The following is a 19,313-nucleotide window of genomic DNA, read 5'->3' on the forward strand; positions in this document are numbered from 1 at the left end:
ATTGGGGACAACAGAGCAGGATGTGGCCACTTTATCCCTCACAGCTAAAGTTTTCAGCCCCTGAGTCTTAGCTTTGCCTCGGGACACGTTAGCTTTTCTGCTGAGAGCCAAATGTGAAGACTGTCCTAAGAAACCTGGAGCCGAGTCAGCTCGCCAGAGCTCTGCGGACAGGGCCAGAGCCTTGCTGAAGGAAAGAGAGAGGGGGAAAACAAGTTTAAAAATCCTCCATGAAGTGTACTATGCTCTGCCATTTATTCCCAAAGCTACTGGAAGCATTCCTCTCAGGAAAGGTGGGCTTGGTGACGAGAAGCCGGACGTGAGAAGACTCCTGGGAGGACCGATTAATCCACTTTCTGAATTTCCTCTGTGGGGACAGTCTCAGAGCCCTGCAAGGCATTGGGGCGCCCTGAAGATGAGTGCTAACAGCAGCACCATGAGCCAGCTAATCTGGCAGGGCCCCGTGTGCGTTGGCTGGAAGCGGGATCTGGAAGGCGCGGTCTACCATCTGGCCAACTGCTTCTTGCTCCTGGGCTTCATGGGGGGCAGCGGGGTGTATGGATGCTTCTACCTCTTCGGCTTCCTGGGCACGGGCTACGTGTGCTGCGTGATGTGGGGTTGGTTGGATGCTTGTGGCCTGGACCTCATCCTCTGGAGCTTCCTGCTGGCAACGGCCTGCCTGCTCCAGCTGGCATACCTGATACACCGGCTGCGCAGGCGCGCCCTCCCCGAGGAGTTCGACGTCCTCTACAAGACGCTGTATCTACCCCTGCAGGTGCCTCTGCAGGTGTACAAGGAGATTGTTCAGTGCTGTGAGGAGCAGGTCTTGACGCTGGCCACTGAGCAGACTTACGCTGTGGAGGGCGAGACCCCCATCAACCGCCTGTCCCTGCTCCTCTCCGGCCGGTAAGCTCCTACGTCACAGCTGGGCGTTTCCTCCCTCGGTCCATGCTTCTCGTTTCCTAGTGTGTCCCTTTCCATTCTGAGGCCCTTCCATTGAGGGAAGGATGTGGCAAGTCAAACAAACAAAAACAGTTTTTTTTTTCCCCCAAGCGTGGGTTTGGTTCCTCTTTCTTAGCATTTTCCAAGAGGAAACAAGATCATGAGATAGCTTCTCAGTTGGCAGGAAGGACTGTGCCGTGCCTTTGGTGCTGGGAGATGTGGGCTGAGTGTCTCTTGAGTCTGGGTCTAAAATGGCCGCGCACACGCGCACGCACACACACGTATTACACACACCGGTGGGTCATGCGTAAGCTGCCACAATGTCTGTGAGCTTTGAAAAAGTGGACCTTTTAATAAGGTTGATTTGTTCCTTCCAGATGTATTCAGTATTTCCTAAGTGCCAACTATGTGCAGGGAACAGTGAGGGCATCGAGGAAACAGCCCCAGTTATGTTGAGGCTATCCTGTAAGAGTCTGTGGGGAAGCCATTTGGTGTACAAGCAGATGGGGAGAGGGAATATTCCCTGTCCTCTTTTACATTCACACGTTTTCTGTTGAGATTCTTACAGACCAGTGATCAAGTACCAAAAAGACCACACAGTGAAGGAGAAGTGATGCCCACACGTGTCTCATTGAGGATCTGGTGGAGATACCTGGCTGATTCCTTCAGGCTGGGTGACAACAGAAATGAGCGGAAATGGTCTTAGTCACGATTAGTGTATGCTCAGTCAGCCCACACATGAGTGTTGGCCCTTGGCTGACATCTGAACAAATACCACGGGCTCCATGCTGTCCATTTGGGAGGTGGTTGTGGAATCTTTGAAATATCGCCCTAGTGGGACTTCTGTGTGGGGCTGAGCATCAAACAGTAAACTATGTAACCTGGTTCACTTGGGCTACCTCAGTGGAAAGCAAGCAAAGTATTTCAAAAGCTTGTTCTCAGTTTCCTTCCCTGCTTTTTGGAGACGAGGAGAAGGTGATAGAAAAGATAAGGTAGTAATCTTATCAGAAGGCTCTGATTCCCAGGGTGGCAGGGGAAGAAACCAGATAAGACTGCCAACCACACAGGGGGAAAAAAAGAAGAGTTCTAGAATGATGATGATGGTACTACAACGACTACTGGTAGCAATAATGTGCATTGCTGTACTACTGTGTAGAATCAACAGTGTTAGGTATACGTGTGATTTTGTTTGGACTCAGAGTCCTGGGTTGAATGATCTATGAGATTTTTGTGGGGAGACATTTCATTTATGAATAAAGTGAAGTGTAAACAAATGGAATTATCTGTAAACAAATACATGTATAAATAGAAGTACATTATGACTGTTGCCAAAATGTTTGCCGCCTACAGTTCCATGCTTAAAATAAAAACAATCTGGGATGCCCCGGGTGGCTCAGTCGGTTAAGGCTCAGGTCATGAGGAGCCCAGAGAGACTGTGGACTCTGAGAAACGAACTGAGGGTTTTGGAAGGGAGGGGGTGGGGGGATGGATGAGCCTGGTGGAGGTATTAAGGAAGGCACATATTGCATGGAGTACTGAGTGTGGTGTATAAACAGTGAATCTTGGAACACTGAAAAAATAAAATAAAATAAAAAAGTCTCAGGTCATGAGCCCAGGGTCTAGGGATTGAGTCCACATCAGGCTCCTTGCTCAGTGGGGAGCCTGCTGCTCCCCCTGCTTCTCTGACAAATAAATAAATAAAATTCTTTTAAAAATAAAATATAGACTACTTAAGAAATATTCTTCTTGGAGCTCCTGGGTGGCTCAGTGGGTTAAGCCTCTGCCTTTGGCTCAGGTCATGATCTCAGGGTCCTGGGATCGAGCCCCGTATCGGGCTGTCTGCTCAGCAGGGAGCCTGCTTCCCCCCTCTTTCTCTCTGCCTGCCTCTCTGCCTACTTTTGATCTCTCTCTCTCTGTCAAATAAATAAAATCTTAAAAAAAAAAAGAAAAATGTTCTTCTTCAGGAGATTCAGGATGTTATTTGTTACCTGTAGCTTGTCCGTTCAAAGGAGCTGAGACAGGTGGGAGAAAGGCCTGCAGCACCTGTATGGCTATGATTATTATACAATATTTTAAATCCATTTTTAACATGATGAATTTGCCATGAATTTGTAGAAGACCTCTTCCCTGTGACGGGGAGAGGTGGGTTTGCCTCCTCAATGTGGCTTTTCCTAGTATACTTGGCATAAAAAACCAGAATCAGAAATTAGACAGTTTTGGTTTTTTTTTTCTTGCTTTTCAGGGTTTAGAGTGAGAGTTTTATTTGTTATCTTTTAATGTCATCCTGTCTCAACTTTGCTAAGCTGGAGCTGGGAGAAGAGGTTTCCTGTCTGTGACCAGGCTCCAGTTTTAAGGGAGAATCATTGTACCTCAGGCTGGTTCCAGTTGAGGTACCCAACACCTCAGAGCTGTGAAAGAGAACTCTGTGCCAGGAAGTCGGGATTTCTGGTGCAGACCTCCCCCATATCACATGCAGGCTCTCATCTGGAGCCCTTTGCTAAAACCTCAGATGCCCTTTCTATTTTATTTTAATGTATGCAACTAGTCCCTTTTAAGACTCAGAAAAGCCAAGTGACTTCCCCAAAGTTTGTCACCTTGTTAAGCTGGGCTTACTGTTGGTGTGTTTCTGTCCTACAGAATTCTCTCATGCACAGCCTCCTGGGCAGGCAGCTAACTGTCTAGGCTATTCAAGTGGGAGGAAATACCTGTCATCCAGGGGTTCAAGAAGGAAGAAGAGGCTTAAATGATAAAAGGCATGATATACCAATTTAAATGGCTTAAGGGAGCCCCGCAGGCTCATTAGATGTTATACTTTAAATGATGTCACTCCTCCTCGTTTGCTCAAGTGGTCAGATCCCTTGCCTGAGGAGCTGGTAAGAGGATCTTGCGTATTCAGCAGCAGCCTTGTTTTCTCCTAATGTCTGTCTGTCTTCCTGTATTCAGGAAGCTTTTCCTTGAGATGTTGGTCCCCTTTTATGGTGACACGAGTGAGTTCACACAATCTGTTCAACTGTTCCTTTCTTCTCTCCTTTATCCCTCCATTCCTACCTTCCTTTCTTTCTTTTCCCCTTCCAAAAATATTTATTAAAAGCACTAGGGACTAAGGATCCAGTGTTAAAATATGAAAAATACTGTTCTTGCTGTCTATCAAGAAAATCAATAATGTTTGACATAGTGGTGAATCACAGCATGATATTTCCAAGGAGAAACATAAGTGCACTCAGAACATGTACCCGATGGAGCTACTTTTCTGGGGGAGGTCAACAAAACTTCCTGGAAGAAAGAATGTTTAGGCTGAGACCTGAGGAGAAGGTGGAGGTTGGGAGGAGATCCAGCCAGAGGGGACAGACTATGTGGAGAACCTGAGGTAGGAGAGCCTGGCACTTCATTTTCTCTTGTATCTTTTTATGACTCGGGGAAGTTCTGCCTGGCTGTCTCTCTAGATTACCTGGTCTTGTAGGAGCATCTGTGTCTCTCCCATGGAGTACTATGGGCTGACACCACATCCATGGCTTGGCGTGAGAACTACATCCCCTTCTATCTTCCATCTTTAGGTTGTCAGACAAAAGGCAACAGCTTATTGGCGAAGTTCTTTGGTAATGTGTGTGCATGAGTGTACGCAGGCATTCATTAGGAGCAAGATTTGGAGCACTAATGTCCCATTTGGCCAGAACTTAATCACGTGACTATACCTACCTGCAAGGGAGGTAGGGAAATGCGGTCTAGCTGAGCAAGCCCCGTTAAAACTCTGGCACTGTGGAGGAAAGGAAAGAGCAGATAAGGGAAAACAGACTACCACACCACCATCTGTCCCTGGCCTCATCGACTTCCCAGCATCCTGTTCGTTTTTCAAAAGTCAGCTCAGATGTCATCTTTGAGAATTCTACCACCTGAAGAGAACTAATCTCTCTCCCTCCTCTATTCTCCCATTTCATAAGACCACACATGGACTTATAGCCAGTTATGGACACGTCTGTGATTTCCACTAAATTGTGAAATCCTTAAAGGCAAGGATCAGCTCATACCCATCTCTGCTTTTCCGGATCTCCAGGACCCCAGGAGGTACTCATGCATATGTATTTAGCCAGTAAAGCTCCAGAAAAAAATGGAACAATAGCTCCTTCCCCATGGACAGAGTGTACCTCAGAGATCTCTTTGTCTGCCCCCCCCTTTGTTTGACAGAGACACCTCCTTTCCTGGTATAACTCAACCTTAGGGAGAGCTTGAAGCTGAAACTGAGTTTTCTGGGGGAAAGAGGAAAAACCCATATTGGATCTTAATCATTTTCCATTTTTATTTTTTATTATTTTTTAAAGATTTTATTTATTTATTTATTTATTTATTTGACAGAGAGAGACACAGTGAGAGAGGGAACACAAGCAGGGGGAGTGGGAGAGGGAAAAGCAGGCTTTTGTGGGGCTCCATCGCAGGACCCTGGGATCAGGACCTGAGCCCAAGGCAGATGTTTAATAACTGAGCCACCCAGATGCCTCCTATTTTCCATTTTTAAATTCATAATTTGGATGGAGGAGGGTTTGGGTGGCCACTTCCCTTTCTCCACACGGTCTCTTCTCTCCCTTTGCCAGGGTTCGTGTGAGCCAGGATGGGCAGTTTCTTCACTACATCTTCCCCTACCAGTTCATGGACTCTCCAGAGTGGGAATCTCTGCAGCCGTCTGAGGAGGGTGTGTTCCAGGTAATGGGGAGCCAGTGCCGGGACCGCCCCACCCTCTCCCACTGTGACCCAGGAATATGCCCCCCTCCATCCTTCCCCACTCACATCTGTTCTTTGAACCACTGCCAATGTGATGCTAGGGGTGGGAGCGCTCTCCTTCTGTGGAAAGAGAGCCAGGGCTGCGGGCAGGTAGGGGTGAGGGGAGGTACTAATCCCCGAGAGGCCATGTCACTCCTATGCCTAAAACTCGTGAAGACCACTACGACCACAAAATAAAAACCCACACCCCTTAGAGAGTAACCTAAGACCTTTAGTGACATCTAGCCACATCTCCAGCCCCTTCCTCCTTCACACTTTTTGCTCATACCAGCCATACGGAACAGAACAACTAGCACTTCCCTAAATACATCCCCCTGTTTTTGCAAGGGCCACGCTTGGCCCCTCCTGTACCTTCTATCTGAAACGCATTTCCCCCCTGTAAATGAGGTGATGGTATCTTAACTTCCCCTGAAGCTTGCCCAGATTGACCTCATGGGCTTTGAATCCCCACAGCTTCATGTTCCTGTCTGTGGGCCTTTCTATTCCTTCTACTTATGCTGACTGGGACACATTGCTCTCTGCTCTAACGATTTGGTTTCGTTTCCTAACTCTTTGAGGTAGAAATCTGGGCTTCCTCTTCTCTCTGTTCCCAGGCTCCAAAGGACAGTACCCTGAACACAGTGGGTGTTCAATAAAGCTTTGCCAAACTGGCTTGGCAGAGGGCAGTTGGTGCCTCAGGGAACTCTATGAGGCAGTCACAGACATACTCCATGGTGGGGGCCTGGCTGCTTGGCCCCTGCTCTCTTCTCTGCCAGTCCTTCAAACCTCAGTTCCTTGCTTTGTAGCTCTCACTTATTGACTGGCTAGTATGTGTCAGGCACTAAATATTATATTGCCTTACTGATTCTCACCTCTGGGGTGGATATTATCATTTTCCCATTTAACAGATAAGGATGTTGAGGCTCCAAAACATCAAGCAGTTTGCCCAAGGTCTTCATTCAGAAAGTGGCAAAGTGAAGTTGCCTGGCTCTGCTATTACTATTCTTCTTGAAAACGAGCGGGGCACCAAGAGAATGAAGTACACACACACATACACAGAGAAAAACACACACACACATACCCTATTACAGGGACTTCCCTGTCCAGATAGTTCACTACTGCTGGGTTCCATGTGAATTTTACCACTTCTGTCGGGGACTCCCTCAAGCTAACTCCAGAATAGACACCTGCCAGGAAGGGTCACCTGGCTGGGCCTGTTTCTGCCCCAGCCTGACTCCTGGCCCTGTGAGGACAGACCCTGAGAGGCAATCCCTATCCCACTGCTGGGCCACCAACCATAGGCCTCCACTGATCATGTTCCCCTTCCACCACACACACCCCCACCCTCTCCAACCAGCCGAGCAGCCTTCTGTGAGAACTCCTGCAGGCCCCTAAGAACCTCCGGGAGGGCAGAGTCAGGTCCTGAGCCAGCCAGACCAGCCTCTGTTCCTGACACTGACACCGAGGAACAGGTGGGGGATAAGCCGGGTGTCCTCCCCTAAGCTCTGCTTGAAAGGAGAGACTATAACCCCAGATGGCCTCTCAGCCTGGAATGTAGCTACTGTCAGATTCCTCCCGTTTATATTTTTAGTGCGCACCTCCTTTGGGAGCAATGAGATCCACACGTTCGCTATTGGCTCTGTAAAGTCCCATTTCCTCTTTGCAAGTGTCAGGCGTTGTCCTGAGTTATAGTTCATGCTGTCCTTGCCTTTTGTAGTTACAGTCTTTGCGAACTAATAGGGCAATCCACAGTGACCAAACCATAATTCTCATTGTGTTTACCACTAATGAATCAATGTTCCATCACACCTCTCAGCAATCCAATTAAATAAGAATTTATGGGCTATTCAGCACTGGGACCCTCTCGTTAGTCACCAAGAACATAGCATAGAAGGTATTGCACAGAAATCATTATTTCTCCAATTTACGTCATGCCTTACTGGACCCAAGCCCTCTTTCCATATGTTGCTTCATTTAACCCACTTAACAAGACTCTGAAATGAAAATTAGACGAAAAAGTTGTCAAAACTTTATTATAGACAAATGCATATATGTATATGGGACCCAGGCAATAAGCAGGCTTCCTGAAGACCTTTGAGGGAGGATTTTATACAGGACCTGTGAAAGTGACATTCAGTTGTTTTGCAGCATATAAGATTGGTGGTCTTTACCTGACTCATTCATTCACTTCAGTAATGTTTACTGAACATTTTATTATATACAAGGCGCTGTTAAAGTGCTTGGGAGGTATCAGTGAACAGTATAAGAGGAAGTTCCCTGCCTTCATGTAATTTGCATTCTAGTGAGGAAAGATTAAAAAAAAGCCATAGACATAATGAATAATTATGTAATATATTAAAAGATAATGAGGGCTAGTTTAAAAAAAAATAGAGTGGTATACGGGAGGTCTCATTGCAATTTTAAATAGGGTGATCACAGAAGTCTTTGTTGAGCAGGTGACATTAGAGCAAAGACCTGAGAGAGATGATAGTGTGAGCTCTGAGAAGCTGAGGGCATAGCATATTAGACAGAGAGAAGAGCCAGTGCAAAGGCCCTGTGGTGGAAGGGACTAGCATGTGTGAGGTACAGAAAGGAGGCCTGGAACAGAGAGAGGACAGGGGGAGAATAGCTGGAGAGGAAGTCAAAGATGGGATGAGGAATCACATCATGTAGGGCTGGTGCATAAGTCTAAATAGAGCCAAAAGGATTTCCTATAATGTGTTGGATGTAGTGTGTGAGAGAGAAAGAAGATCAAGGAGGACTCTAAGGCTTTTGGTCTGAGCAACTGGTAAGACGGAGCTGCTCCTCAGTGGGGAGCCTGCTTCTCCCTCTACCTCTGCTGACCCCCACTGGAGCTCTCTCTCTCTCTCTCTCAAATAAATAAATAAAATCTTTTAAAAATTTTTAAGAAATTATTGTGGTCAATCCGATTATTAAAAATTGTGTGATTTGGGGCCGCCTATGTGGCTCAGGTGGTTAAACATCTGACTTTGGCTCAGGTCATGATCCCAGGGTCCTTGGATCAGGTCCTACATCTGGCTTCCTGGTCAGTGGGGAGCCTGCTTCCCCCTCTGCCTACTGCTCCCCCAATTGTGCTCTCTCTCTCACTCTCTCTCTCTGACAAATAAAATCTTCTTTAAAAATTGTGTATTCTACACCCTGGTCCTTTACTATCCAGGCACATTTCTAATATAACCCTAGCTTTACCACCCATCATTGCTTTAACAAGGATTTATCAAGCACTTGCTCATACCAGGCACATTGCCTAGCCTGCAAGTGTAATTTAGCTTTGCATCGTGTGCCCGTAGCAAGTGCTCAGAAATCCCTAGGTGGCTAAATAAATGGAGAGTGGGGTGCCCTCGACTTTCTGCTCCTCAGATCTCCTCTTCCTTCATGCCCTTTCTCTGACCTTAGCCATCAGATCTCTTTGATGAGTTGTTGTGGCCGTGTCAAGAGCGGCTTCCTGGGCCTGAATTCCAGGCCGGCATTCTGCCACGTGACGCAGCCTGGCCTGCCTAATCAGAAGCTCTTCTGTAACTGAATTGCTTTCCAACCCGTCCTTAATCCCTCTTGCAATATATTTATCTTTCTTTATTCTCAAAACAAACTGTCATCACCATGTCAGCCTATCTTCAGAGCAGTAGGAGGCCCCGTCTTTCTCATGAGATCCCAACAGACTCAGAATCTCCCTTCACTGTTAACGGTATCAGCCGTGGGACCACAGAATGTGAGAGCTGAGGAGACTGGGCCTGGAGGCTGAGGCTCCAAGGGGGTGAAGGCCCCTTGGTGAGTGGGTGAGTAAGTGGATGGCTGGACCCAGGGCTCCTGACAAAGCCCCCCTCCACATCACAAGTAAAAGTCATTCTCCGGACCTCCTTCAGGCAAGGCCATGGTGGGCGCTGCCACAATTTCTTTAACAAAAGTAAAGCTGTTTTTTGAGTAACTCTCTGTTTCTCTGTGCTAAGCATGGACACATAGTCTAATTCAAAACTTCACTCTCTTCTCCGGAACCCCTCAGGTCACTCTGACTGCCGAGACCCCATGTAGCTACATTTCCTGGCCCAGGAAAAGTCTCCACCTTCTTTTGACCAAAGAGCGATACATTTCCCAACTCTTCTCAGCCCTGCTGGGCTATGACATCTCAGAGAAGCTCTACGCTCTCAATGACAAGCTCTTTGCCAAGTTTGGGCTGCGCTTCGACATCCGTCTCCCCAGCCTCTACCATGTCCTGGGTCCCGCAGCCTCGGATACAGGGCCTGAGTCCGAGAAGGATGACGAGGAAGCCCGTGAACCAGCCTTGCCCACATCTGCCCAGCAAACACCCCCTTGCTCTCCTCTTCCAATGGCCACCAGCCCTCCTGCACCTCCTTCCCGGGCCAGGTTGTCCCGGCCCGACAGCGGCATCCTGGGTGAGGACTCCACCAGTCTGGTGCTGGAGGATTTTGAGGAGGTGTCGGGATCAGAATCGTTCATGGATTATAGGAGTGATGGGGAGTACATGAGGTGAGGGAGAACTAACACGGGCACGGCCACCCGGCTCAGGATCCTGTGTAAGTACTCAGAAGACAGCTGGCACGCATTCCTGCCAACAGTTGGCCTCCACTCGGCTTGTAAGGGCACAAAAATTCTCACAGAGCCTGTCCTCTCAGAGGACTCCCAGAAAGTGGCACTAACCCAACCTTGCAGTAGCAGCTCACTCCAGGTGCATGCAAGGCATGAGGGGATTTTTTTTTTTTTTTGACTCATTTTTTATTAAGTGTGATTGCATTTTGGAAAATGGGCTTGTTGACATTTTAAGCAATCAAATGATTGCAAAACTGTGAGTTTGTGCAGCGTTAAGGCCATAGAGAGCAAGGGCTAAAGGGGATTTTATTTGTGGCATGTGTTTTAAATGGGGGGGGAAAGCTGACATGGTTCTAATTCCTATCAGTTCTTCATAGTGTAGAGGCAGCTCTGAAAGCAATCACTGCTTGGATTGGCAGCTAGCTCTGAAAATCACAAATTTTAAAGAGGCTTGTGATAGAGGCTGATAACCCTGGGAGGAAAATGTCCCACCTTACTCTCGTCTTGCCCTGTGGAGAGACCTTGCTTATTCAGGCAGACAAATGGATGCTGCTCTGTTACTATGATCATACGGGTATACAGCAGCCTGGCCTTCCCCCAACCTGTGTGAGGTAGATGGGCACAAATGTGGGAGGACCTAACAGAAAGGGCAGGATTTCCCTCACAGCTCAGGAGAATGTACAAGAAAGCCTATATAGAGTAGTTCTGGGAAATGGTTGCTCTCACATTGCTGTGACATTTTCCTCTGGGACTCCACCTAGCCATGGCGGAGGCCTGGCTTTTCCTGAGGAAAATCCCACTATTGCCAGTGGGAAGACATTTCCAAGTGTGTGTGTGATGTAGGGGCCTAAGAGACCCGTCCTCCTTTGGGAAGCACTGACAAATTTTTTTAAAGAAACTAGCCCAGGGAGGAAGGTTTCTAAGGTACACAAGGTGAATGAGTGAATGTATAGTTTGTAAGAACAATTTATGTAAATGGTGAAAGAGGCTGGGGAGGCAAATGGTAAAAGTTAAATGTCTTGTTTTATAGACATGAATTTGTCATCTCCTGTAGTGCTAATGTCCCTAGAACCACAGATTCCATGGATCTATCCAGGACCCGAGATCACTCATTGACTTCCTCCATTTGCACTGGTCACTGTCCTACTTGTCCACTGTGCTGATCTTCACCACCCTTCTTGTCCACGCCCATCCCTGCTTGTGAGTCCTGCCCTGTGGAGCCCTGTCCTTGTCCAGCGCGCCTGCGCATCTGTGCACACTCTTCACTCCTGGCGGCTCTTGGTGCTCACGTGTTTCTCCTGGTTTCTTCTCTTTTCCTGGTTCTGTTTGCTCTTCTCTCTTTCCTCTTTCTGACTTCTGCTTAGTCCCTGGTTGCCTCCATCCGCTGCTCAGAAGAAAAAAAGTCCTTTCTTCCCCTCCTCCTCCTCTTCCTCCTCCTCCTTCTTCTTCTTAGGTAATTTCTCCTCCCAATATCTGTCCCTTACATTTTCCCCATTTTATCATTCCTGTATTTCTCTATTACCTTCTTTTCCTCCCCCCCCACTTTCCTGCCTTGTTCTTTCCTCAAAATTACCCTGCACCCCCATCTTTGTATTTAATCCATACTCTTCCAAGATCCGTACCTCTCCCTCTGCTACAGATAAAACCATTTGAGTGAAGGTGTGAACACTCCCAGCTGTAGGTGGCTACACATTGCCGGCATGAGTTTTCCCAGACATTAGAAAGCAGCATGATAAACAGAAAGAGAGCCAGACTAGGCACCTGCAGTCCTGCCTGGCTTCTGTGTCTGGGCCTGCTACTTTTTACAAACCACACAACCTCACCACACCTCACTTTCTGCGTTTGAGTGTATTGGACCAGCTGGACCCCAAAGGTCTTAGTGGATTTACGTAAGAGGGCAATGGATGAGTTGTTTCTAGGAGGAAAATAGAAACAGGCAGCAGTATAAGGGACATAGGCCGCAGGGCTTCCGAGTGTCTTTCAGCAAGAACCCTCTGCCATATTTCACTACAACTTCTCTTTTGACTTGGGACTGTCCTCCTTGCTGAATGATGGGTCCTGCTTGATTAGAAGTCCCCTCCATGCTGCATGAAGAGCCTACCCCCTACCATGTGATGACAAGTGCAGATGTTCTAAGTGAAAGAAGGTCACCATTCAGTCTCCAAGCCCCTCCGCCCTTAAGACTCCCACACGAAATACCCATTTGCCAATCCAGCTTTTTCTGAACCTTGAGAAAACTGCTCATATAACCAGCTTTCTAAAGTATTGGTATTGGCAGTGTAAAGAGAGTAGGCTTTTTAATGTTTGTTTATTTAGGTAATAGAAAGGGGGAAAAACATTATTTATTTCCAAACTACAGAATTTTGAGAACAACTTGAAAACCTGGTCAAGTTGTACAAATTTCAGATGGCTTTCCATTTAGTCTGTGATCATGGGATCCTTTTCTGGAATTGTGTTGTGGGGTGCGTGGTTTGACTTAATTTGCCATCAGAACCCTTCTAGGGTTATTCCTTTACTGAGTAAGCAGAGTCCCTTGTGATAAGTAGCAATTTACTACTGTGTCCTTTATAACACAGGGCACAACTCACCCTCTGTGCCTGGGCCCTTACCAGCATTGTAAGCTCAGTGCTGTTCATCCTGGCACAGCACTTACGTAAGAGGCAGGAAGCTGGCTGCACTGGGGCTCATTGAGAATGACAGGGCTTCATCACATTGACACAGTGCTTGTCCCTCACACCAGGACTGGCTAAAAATAGTCTGGCTTCCATTAGAGCTCTCTTCGGAAGACAGTGCATCTTTTAGTCTCGTGGTGCCCAGAATTGAATGTTGCTTTTCTTAATGGCACAGCAGCGCTGCACCATAAGGCACTCATGCAGGGTCCTCCAGTCAGACCTCACCTTAACCCGGCCTTCATGACATACTTGGGTTCTGTGGACACTCTCCAGAATGTTCCATTAAGTGTCTTCCTTACAGGAGATGCTCGGTGAATGCAACTCTGGAGTGAGCAAAGAAGTCAGATAGTTTGTGTCTGCTGGTACAAATTAATTGAACGCTGTTTGAATTTTGGCCAATTTTGATTATGTTTTCAAGTTATTCTGAAAACTCTGTGATTTGAAAGTAGGAACCATATGTTGCTGCCTTTCTCCCTATTATTTAAATTAAAAAGCAAGCAAATGATAAGCAGATTACAACAGAGAGGCTAATTGTGGTCAGGGAAGGAGCACAAAATCAACTGGCCAGACCCTCACCTCCTTTGTGAGGTTCGTTGGTTCAGGGGGAGACAGAATACTGTCACACTATACCCACTCTGTTGATTCTCTACTCATCACATGTAGCTTCCCTCTGTGATGGCTGTAAGGTGCTGGCGTAGCTGTCAGTTTTGTTAAACAGCACTTTTCTCACAGAAACCACTGGAAAGACTCCTGGAGCGGACAACGTGCCCTTGACCATGGCATGGCAGGAGCTGCCCTGGGGCCTCTGGTTCTGGGTCTCTGAAGGTAGCACCCTTCCCCCCTGTCAAGGCCCCATATTGTGTTGGCTCAGCAAGAGGCAGCAGCTCCCTGCCAGCCCCCTGACTCACAACCTCCTGTCCCCAATGCCCGATCCGTTGTTCTCTCACTTGTGTTGTACTAGCCTCATTCACCTACCCCTCCCTTTGTGAAAATAAAAGACACGGGCCTCATTAAAGCCATCATTCTGCCATACAGATGTTTTGGAAACCCATTCGGTAGCGCCAGATAAGAAGTAGAGCTCTACAGATTCTTCACAGGAAGCACCAGGAGTTGATCTCTTGGTCTCTGCCCCCATAAAACGAGAGGTTGGGCTAAATAACTTCAAAGCGGGTTCATCATCATACTCTAGAAGAAATGATTCAAGGTTACAACTGCCCCTACCATGTCAGGCCTTGGGTACAGCTGAAACAGTGGGGATTAGCAGAAGAAGATAAAACGGGAGAGAACAATGGGAAGTGAGGCAAGCTAGCTGGAGAGACAGTGCTGAAATCCTTCCTCTTTTTCTTTCCACAGCTCCTAGAACTCCTCTCCACAGTTACTCTCAAGCTATGTCCAGGGGACAGGCCCCCTTGGCTCCAACCCACACTCCTGAACTTTAAGGATCCATGGGCTGTCTTTTTCTCTGGCCACACAAATCTTCACAGGAAGCTCACTGGAGTGCACACCCCGTCTTACCCACTGGAGGGCTCATGGGCTAGGTCGGGGCAGGCTCAGGAGACATCGGTGCTGCAGCGACACGAGGGCCCCCAGCAACTCGTAGAAATTTGCCCTCACCAGCCTTCCTTCCAGGAGGAGGCACGCAGAAGTGCAAAATCACTGATTCCATCCTTCACAAACTGCAGAATCTTGGGCAAGTTCCACAGGCTCTCTGAGCCTCCCCTGTAAAGTTGGGACTTAGAAAACCCATCTCACAAGGTTGTTGTGAGCATCAGATGAGATGACTTAGGTAATGCACCTCAGACATGGCGTGGCACCTCGTGAGCGCTCAATAAATCACTCCATTTATTTTCCCTGATGTTTCTTTGAACTGTCTGGAAGGGTCTCTGAAGCCAGCTAGACCAGAACTTTTCACGATTTGCTTATTCATTTGGTTGGGGTTTTTTTTAACAGTTAGATTTAACTTATGGAAGTAGAAATTAAAAACCTAGTTTTCCCTTAAGCTTTGAAGTTCAACTGACAAATCTCTTGCTCTCTTTAGGACCCTAGCATTAAACAATAATTTTTAGGGGAACTTCAACAAACTCAGTTAATTAAATTTCCTTAAACATTTTAAAGTGGGTTTATCAATTTAACACATTTTATTTTACTTTTTCCCTAAATACTTCAACATATATTCTGTTATCCATTGGCATGTAACATTCATACTTGAAACAGTGACTTAAGATAGTTTATTTTGTTGATGCACGTGGGGCTCAACTGGGCCCCGCTGGGCTGTTGTCACTCAAGATCCTCATGCTGTCATGTTCAGATAGTGGCTCAGGCTAGTGTCATCTCCAAGACTTCTTCACTCATGTTTGGGGCCCAGTCTGGGGACACACAAACAGCTGGGAGTCCTTGGGCATCTCCCTCTTTCTCTCTCCCAAGAGTTTGTTCATTGTGTTGCTGTTGCAATCATTTGTTGCATGAATAGACCTAATGTATTTATCCATTCTACTACTGATAGGCATTTGGATTGTGAAATTACTCAAATGTTGGGTACATGTATGTTCAACCACAGTAAATACTGCCAATCAGTTCCCTAAGTGATTGTACCAATTAATATTTCCACCAGCATGTGACAGTTCTAGATGTTTCGCTTCTGGCATGTGAGAGTTCTAGATATTTCGCATCCTCCCAATTGTTGACCTTGTCATTTTAAAAAATACTTTATCCATTGGGTGTAGGTAGCCGCATACTGTTATAGTTTTCATTTCAGGGAAATTTTCATTTCTCTAAAGAGCGATAAGGTTGAGTACTTTCTCATGTTTTTATTAGCCATAGATATCCTGTATTGTGAAGTGTCTATTCTTATTCTTGCCCATTTCTCTATTCATTTATATGCTTTTGCTTATCTACTTAAAAGAATTCTTTAAATATCCATGTTAAAAGTCCTTCACTGCTTATATATATTCAAATATATTCTCCCACTTTGTGAATCTTCTCTTTTTTCTATAAATAATGTCTTTTTTAAAGTTTTATTTATTTATTTATTTATTTGAGAGAGAGAGAACTTGAGTGGAAGGAGGGACAGAAGGAGAGAATCTCAAGCAGACTCTCCACTGAGTGTGGAGTTCAACTCGGGACTCAATCCCACAACCCATGATGAGGCCATGACTTAAACTGAAATCACCTACAGTCGGGCACTTAACCGACTGAGTCACACAGTTGCCCCTGAACATATGTTCTTAGTTTCAGTGTAGTCATTTATCCACTTTTTTTTCTCTATCATTAGTCCTTTCTGTGTCATGTTTAAGCAATCTTTTCCTCCCCTGAAGATATTCTTCTGCTACCCTCTAGATGTTTTATTGTTCTGCATTTCACAGTTAGACCTACAGTCAACCTGGATTTGATTTTTGTGTATGGTGTATGGTATGGTATGAAATAAGGATTAAATTCTTTATTTTCCAGTGGCTATCCAATAGACTGAGCACTATTTACTGAAATACTTATCCTATCCCCACAAGTGTCCAGTGTCCCCTTTGTCATAAATCAAATGTTTATATAACTTACAAATTCTAATCATTAATCCAAAGTCTTCAGGATTTTCTATAGATTCAAATATATCATCTGTAAGTAATGATGGTTTTATTTCTTCCTTCCTAACCTATACCTTCCCCTTCTTCCTTTCTCCTCCTTCTTTTTCTTTTGATGCCTTGTTGTGCTGGGTAGGCCCTCCAGTACAGGGATGAATGGAAGGGATAATGAAGACATCCTTCTCTCATACCTGACCTTAAGGAAAACATTTTCAGTATTTTATCATCAAGTATGATGCGTGTTATTAGGTTTTTACAATAGCCCTATCAGATTAATGAAGTTCTATTCCTAATTTGCTGAGGGTTTTTTAAAAAATCATGGATGAGTATAGAATTGCATTAAATGGTTTTCTACACTTATCGAGATTTTTCTCCCTACTCCTGTTAATGAATTACATTAATAGATATGCGATTTTTAAAATAACCTTGTATCCTGGAGCAAATCCAATTGTATTACATGATATTTTCATCTTTGCCTATTTCTGAACTTAGTTTTAAGTTTTTTTTTTAGGAATTTTACATCTATGCATTTTGTAGTATCGTTGTCAGGTTTGATATCAGGGTTATGCTGATTTTCTAAAAAGAATTAGGGAGTATTCTCTTTCTTCCTTCCTATTCTTTGGAAGAGATCTTTAAACCAAACAGCTTCATAACTCTTGAGTACCACCCACCCACCTTACCTCCTACTCTGCCTTCTTTCCACTCAGTTGCTCAGGCCCAGAACCTTGGAGTCTTTCCACTCATCTTAGTTCTAGTTTCAAAATGTATCTTGAATTCAATTCACCACCTTCACTGCCACCACTAATTTCAAGCTACCATTTCTTTCACACCTAGATTAACTTCAATAGACTTAGAACTGGTCCCCCGCCATCTCTCCCCTTTCTCCTCCCTATAATCTATTGTATACACAGCAAAGTGGCCATTTAAACATGAATATGATCTCATCACTCTCTTGCTCCAAATTTCAAATGGCTTCCAATTATACTTAGAATAAGATCCAAACTTCTTACCATGTGATATTAAGATCAGTCTATTATGACTTAATAGCACAAAGGTTTATTTCTCTCTTAAAGTCTGCTTAGAGTCTGCATGACTCATGAGGGTAACCGTCATTGTGTTGCAACTTGGTGATTCAATCTACTTTGACCTTCTGGCTCTGTCCCCTGCAAAAAGAAACAGTTTGACATTCCGGTGCTGGCTTTTTGATGCTGTGGCCCAGAGGGGAGACAAATCACTCTGTCCAGAGTCCATTGACTAAATATAGTCACACGGACTCATTTAATAATCAACTTTGTGCTTTGCTGATTAAAGAGACTGGGGAATGTGAGGAAGCAAAAGGCATGATTGGGAAGTCCTATTCTTCCGGCCGCTTACAAGCCAAAAAGCCCTGCCTGCCTGTCCTTCAGCCATATTACATTCTGATCTCATTCTTATGTATCCTGTTTCAGCCACACTGTGCTTTTGAGTGTCCGTCAGGCATACCTAGCTTCTTTCTATATTACGGTCTTTATAGGGGGGTTTTCTCTCTGAAATGCTTATCCCTCCCAACTTCTCCTGGCTGACTTCTTCTGGCCATTCCGTTATCAGCCCCTGTCACCATCCCAGCTAAAATACCCACTCACCTCACCGTCACCTTCCATCCCCTTGTTCTGCTTGGACTTTCTTCAGAGTCTTATTTTCTCCTCCCTCTCCTTTTGGGATTCCAATTATGTGCTTGATAGAGCTGTTAAGTGTGTTCCCCAGAGCTCTTACGTTCTTTTCTCAGTTTTTCTCCCTGAAATTACACGGTGTATTTCTTTTCTTGTTTGATTTCTCTCTTCCCTCTATATTTCACAATGTAGTTCTCCCTTGTCCATTTTGAGAAATTTGATGGCTCTCTTGTCAGCCCTTGGGGGCTACTGTGGAGAATGAACAAAGCAATAAACAAACAACAAAAAACCTCCTGCATTGTAAACGGAGACTCAGTGTTAACCTGGCCGCCCCTCAAGCTAGAGGATGAGGACCGCCCAACCAGGCCTATTGTTCTGTACATGTGATGCATACCAGAGGCTTCACAGGTTGGGATATTCTTTTAATGTGTGTCATTGTTTTTGGTTTCGTTTTAAAATATTTTATTTATTTGAGAGAGAGAGTGAGCATGCACAAGAGGAAGAACAGAGGGAGAGACACAAGCAGGTTCTGTCCTGATTGTGAAGCGTACTGCGGGGCTCGATCCCAGGACCCCAAAACATGGCCTAAGCTGAAATCGAGAGTCATTTGCTTAACCCACCTGAGCCACCCAAGCACACCGTCTTTGTTTTTAAAAGGAAGAGACCTTACCTGGTAGAAGCAGGTCAAACCTGCTTTTATTATCTAATGGTATATGGAATGGCAAAAGATACCTGGATTCCTATAAGGTTCTTAGATAAATTTGCAAATTTTTAAAATTAAACACAATATATCTTTATATATTTGAAATATAGCATGACATGTTGGTACGAGGCATCTTATTTACTCAGTCTATGGAAAATTCTTGACATGATTTGTGAGCCTCCTACACTAACCCCACACTAGAGGTGCATACACATGAAAAGAAAATTTGGGGGGTATAGCTTAATATTTTCACCAATAAAGTCTGACAGAGAGTCAGATTTGTTCTAAGAAGAAGATAGTAAATACCCTTAATCTCATGAATACTTATTAAATATCCACTTGTTGTCAAATACTATGCTGGACACAACATACTTCGGTAGGTAAATCAATCATGGTGTCTGTCCTGAAGGAACTTGAGCTCTACAAAGGAGAGACATGAATCATAGGCACCATGTTCCCTCCC

At 45.4% G+C, this 19,313-nt stretch overlaps 1 protein-coding gene across 2 annotated transcripts; it reads left to right on the plus strand.

Moving 5' to 3' along the window:
• LOC111151769 (popeye domain containing 2) lies at positions 1 to 14,365 on the plus strand. Of its 2 annotated transcripts, XM_022509974.1 has the most exons (4): positions 1 to 903; positions 5,526 to 5,634; positions 9,710 to 10,100; positions 14,280 to 14,365. In XM_022509974.1, the coding sequence occupies exons 1-4, from the start codon at positions 413 to 415 to the stop codon at positions 14,363 to 14,365; spliced, it is 1,077 nt and encodes a 358-aa protein (XP_022365682.1). In that variant the 5' UTR covers positions 1 to 412. The 2 variants fall into 2 exon arrangements, with proteins under 2 accessions (XP_022365682.1, XP_022365674.1); XM_022509966.1 differs by lacking the exon at positions 14,280 to 14,365 and having other exon boundaries at positions 9,710 to 10,198.
• Positions 14,366 to 19,313: the final 4,948 nt, after the last annotated feature.

Source organism: Enhydra lutris, unplaced genomic scaffold (genome assembly GCF_002288905.1).
Source record: "Enhydra lutris kenyoni isolate GAN:26980312 unplaced genomic scaffold, ASM228890v2 scaffoldscaffold2, whole genome shotgun sequence".
NCBI classification, from domain to species: Eukaryota; Metazoa; Chordata; class Mammalia; order Carnivora; family Mustelidae; genus Enhydra; species Enhydra lutris.

Excerpts from the sequence above, each read along its gene's own strand:
- LOC111151769 (XM_022509966.1), top strand. The coding sequence starts at position 413 with ATGAGTGCTAACAGCAGCACCATGAGCCAGCTAATCTGGCAGGGCCCC. Across the intron at positions 904-5,525 it reads TCCCTGCTCCTCTCCGGCCG|GGTTCGTGTGAGCCAGGATG; the intron begins GTAAGCTCCTAC and ends TCCCTTTGCCAG. Across the intron at positions 5,635-9,709 it reads CTGAGGAGGGTGTGTTCCAG|GTCACTCTGACTGCCGAGAC; the intron begins GTAATGGGGAGC and ends GGAACCCCTCAG.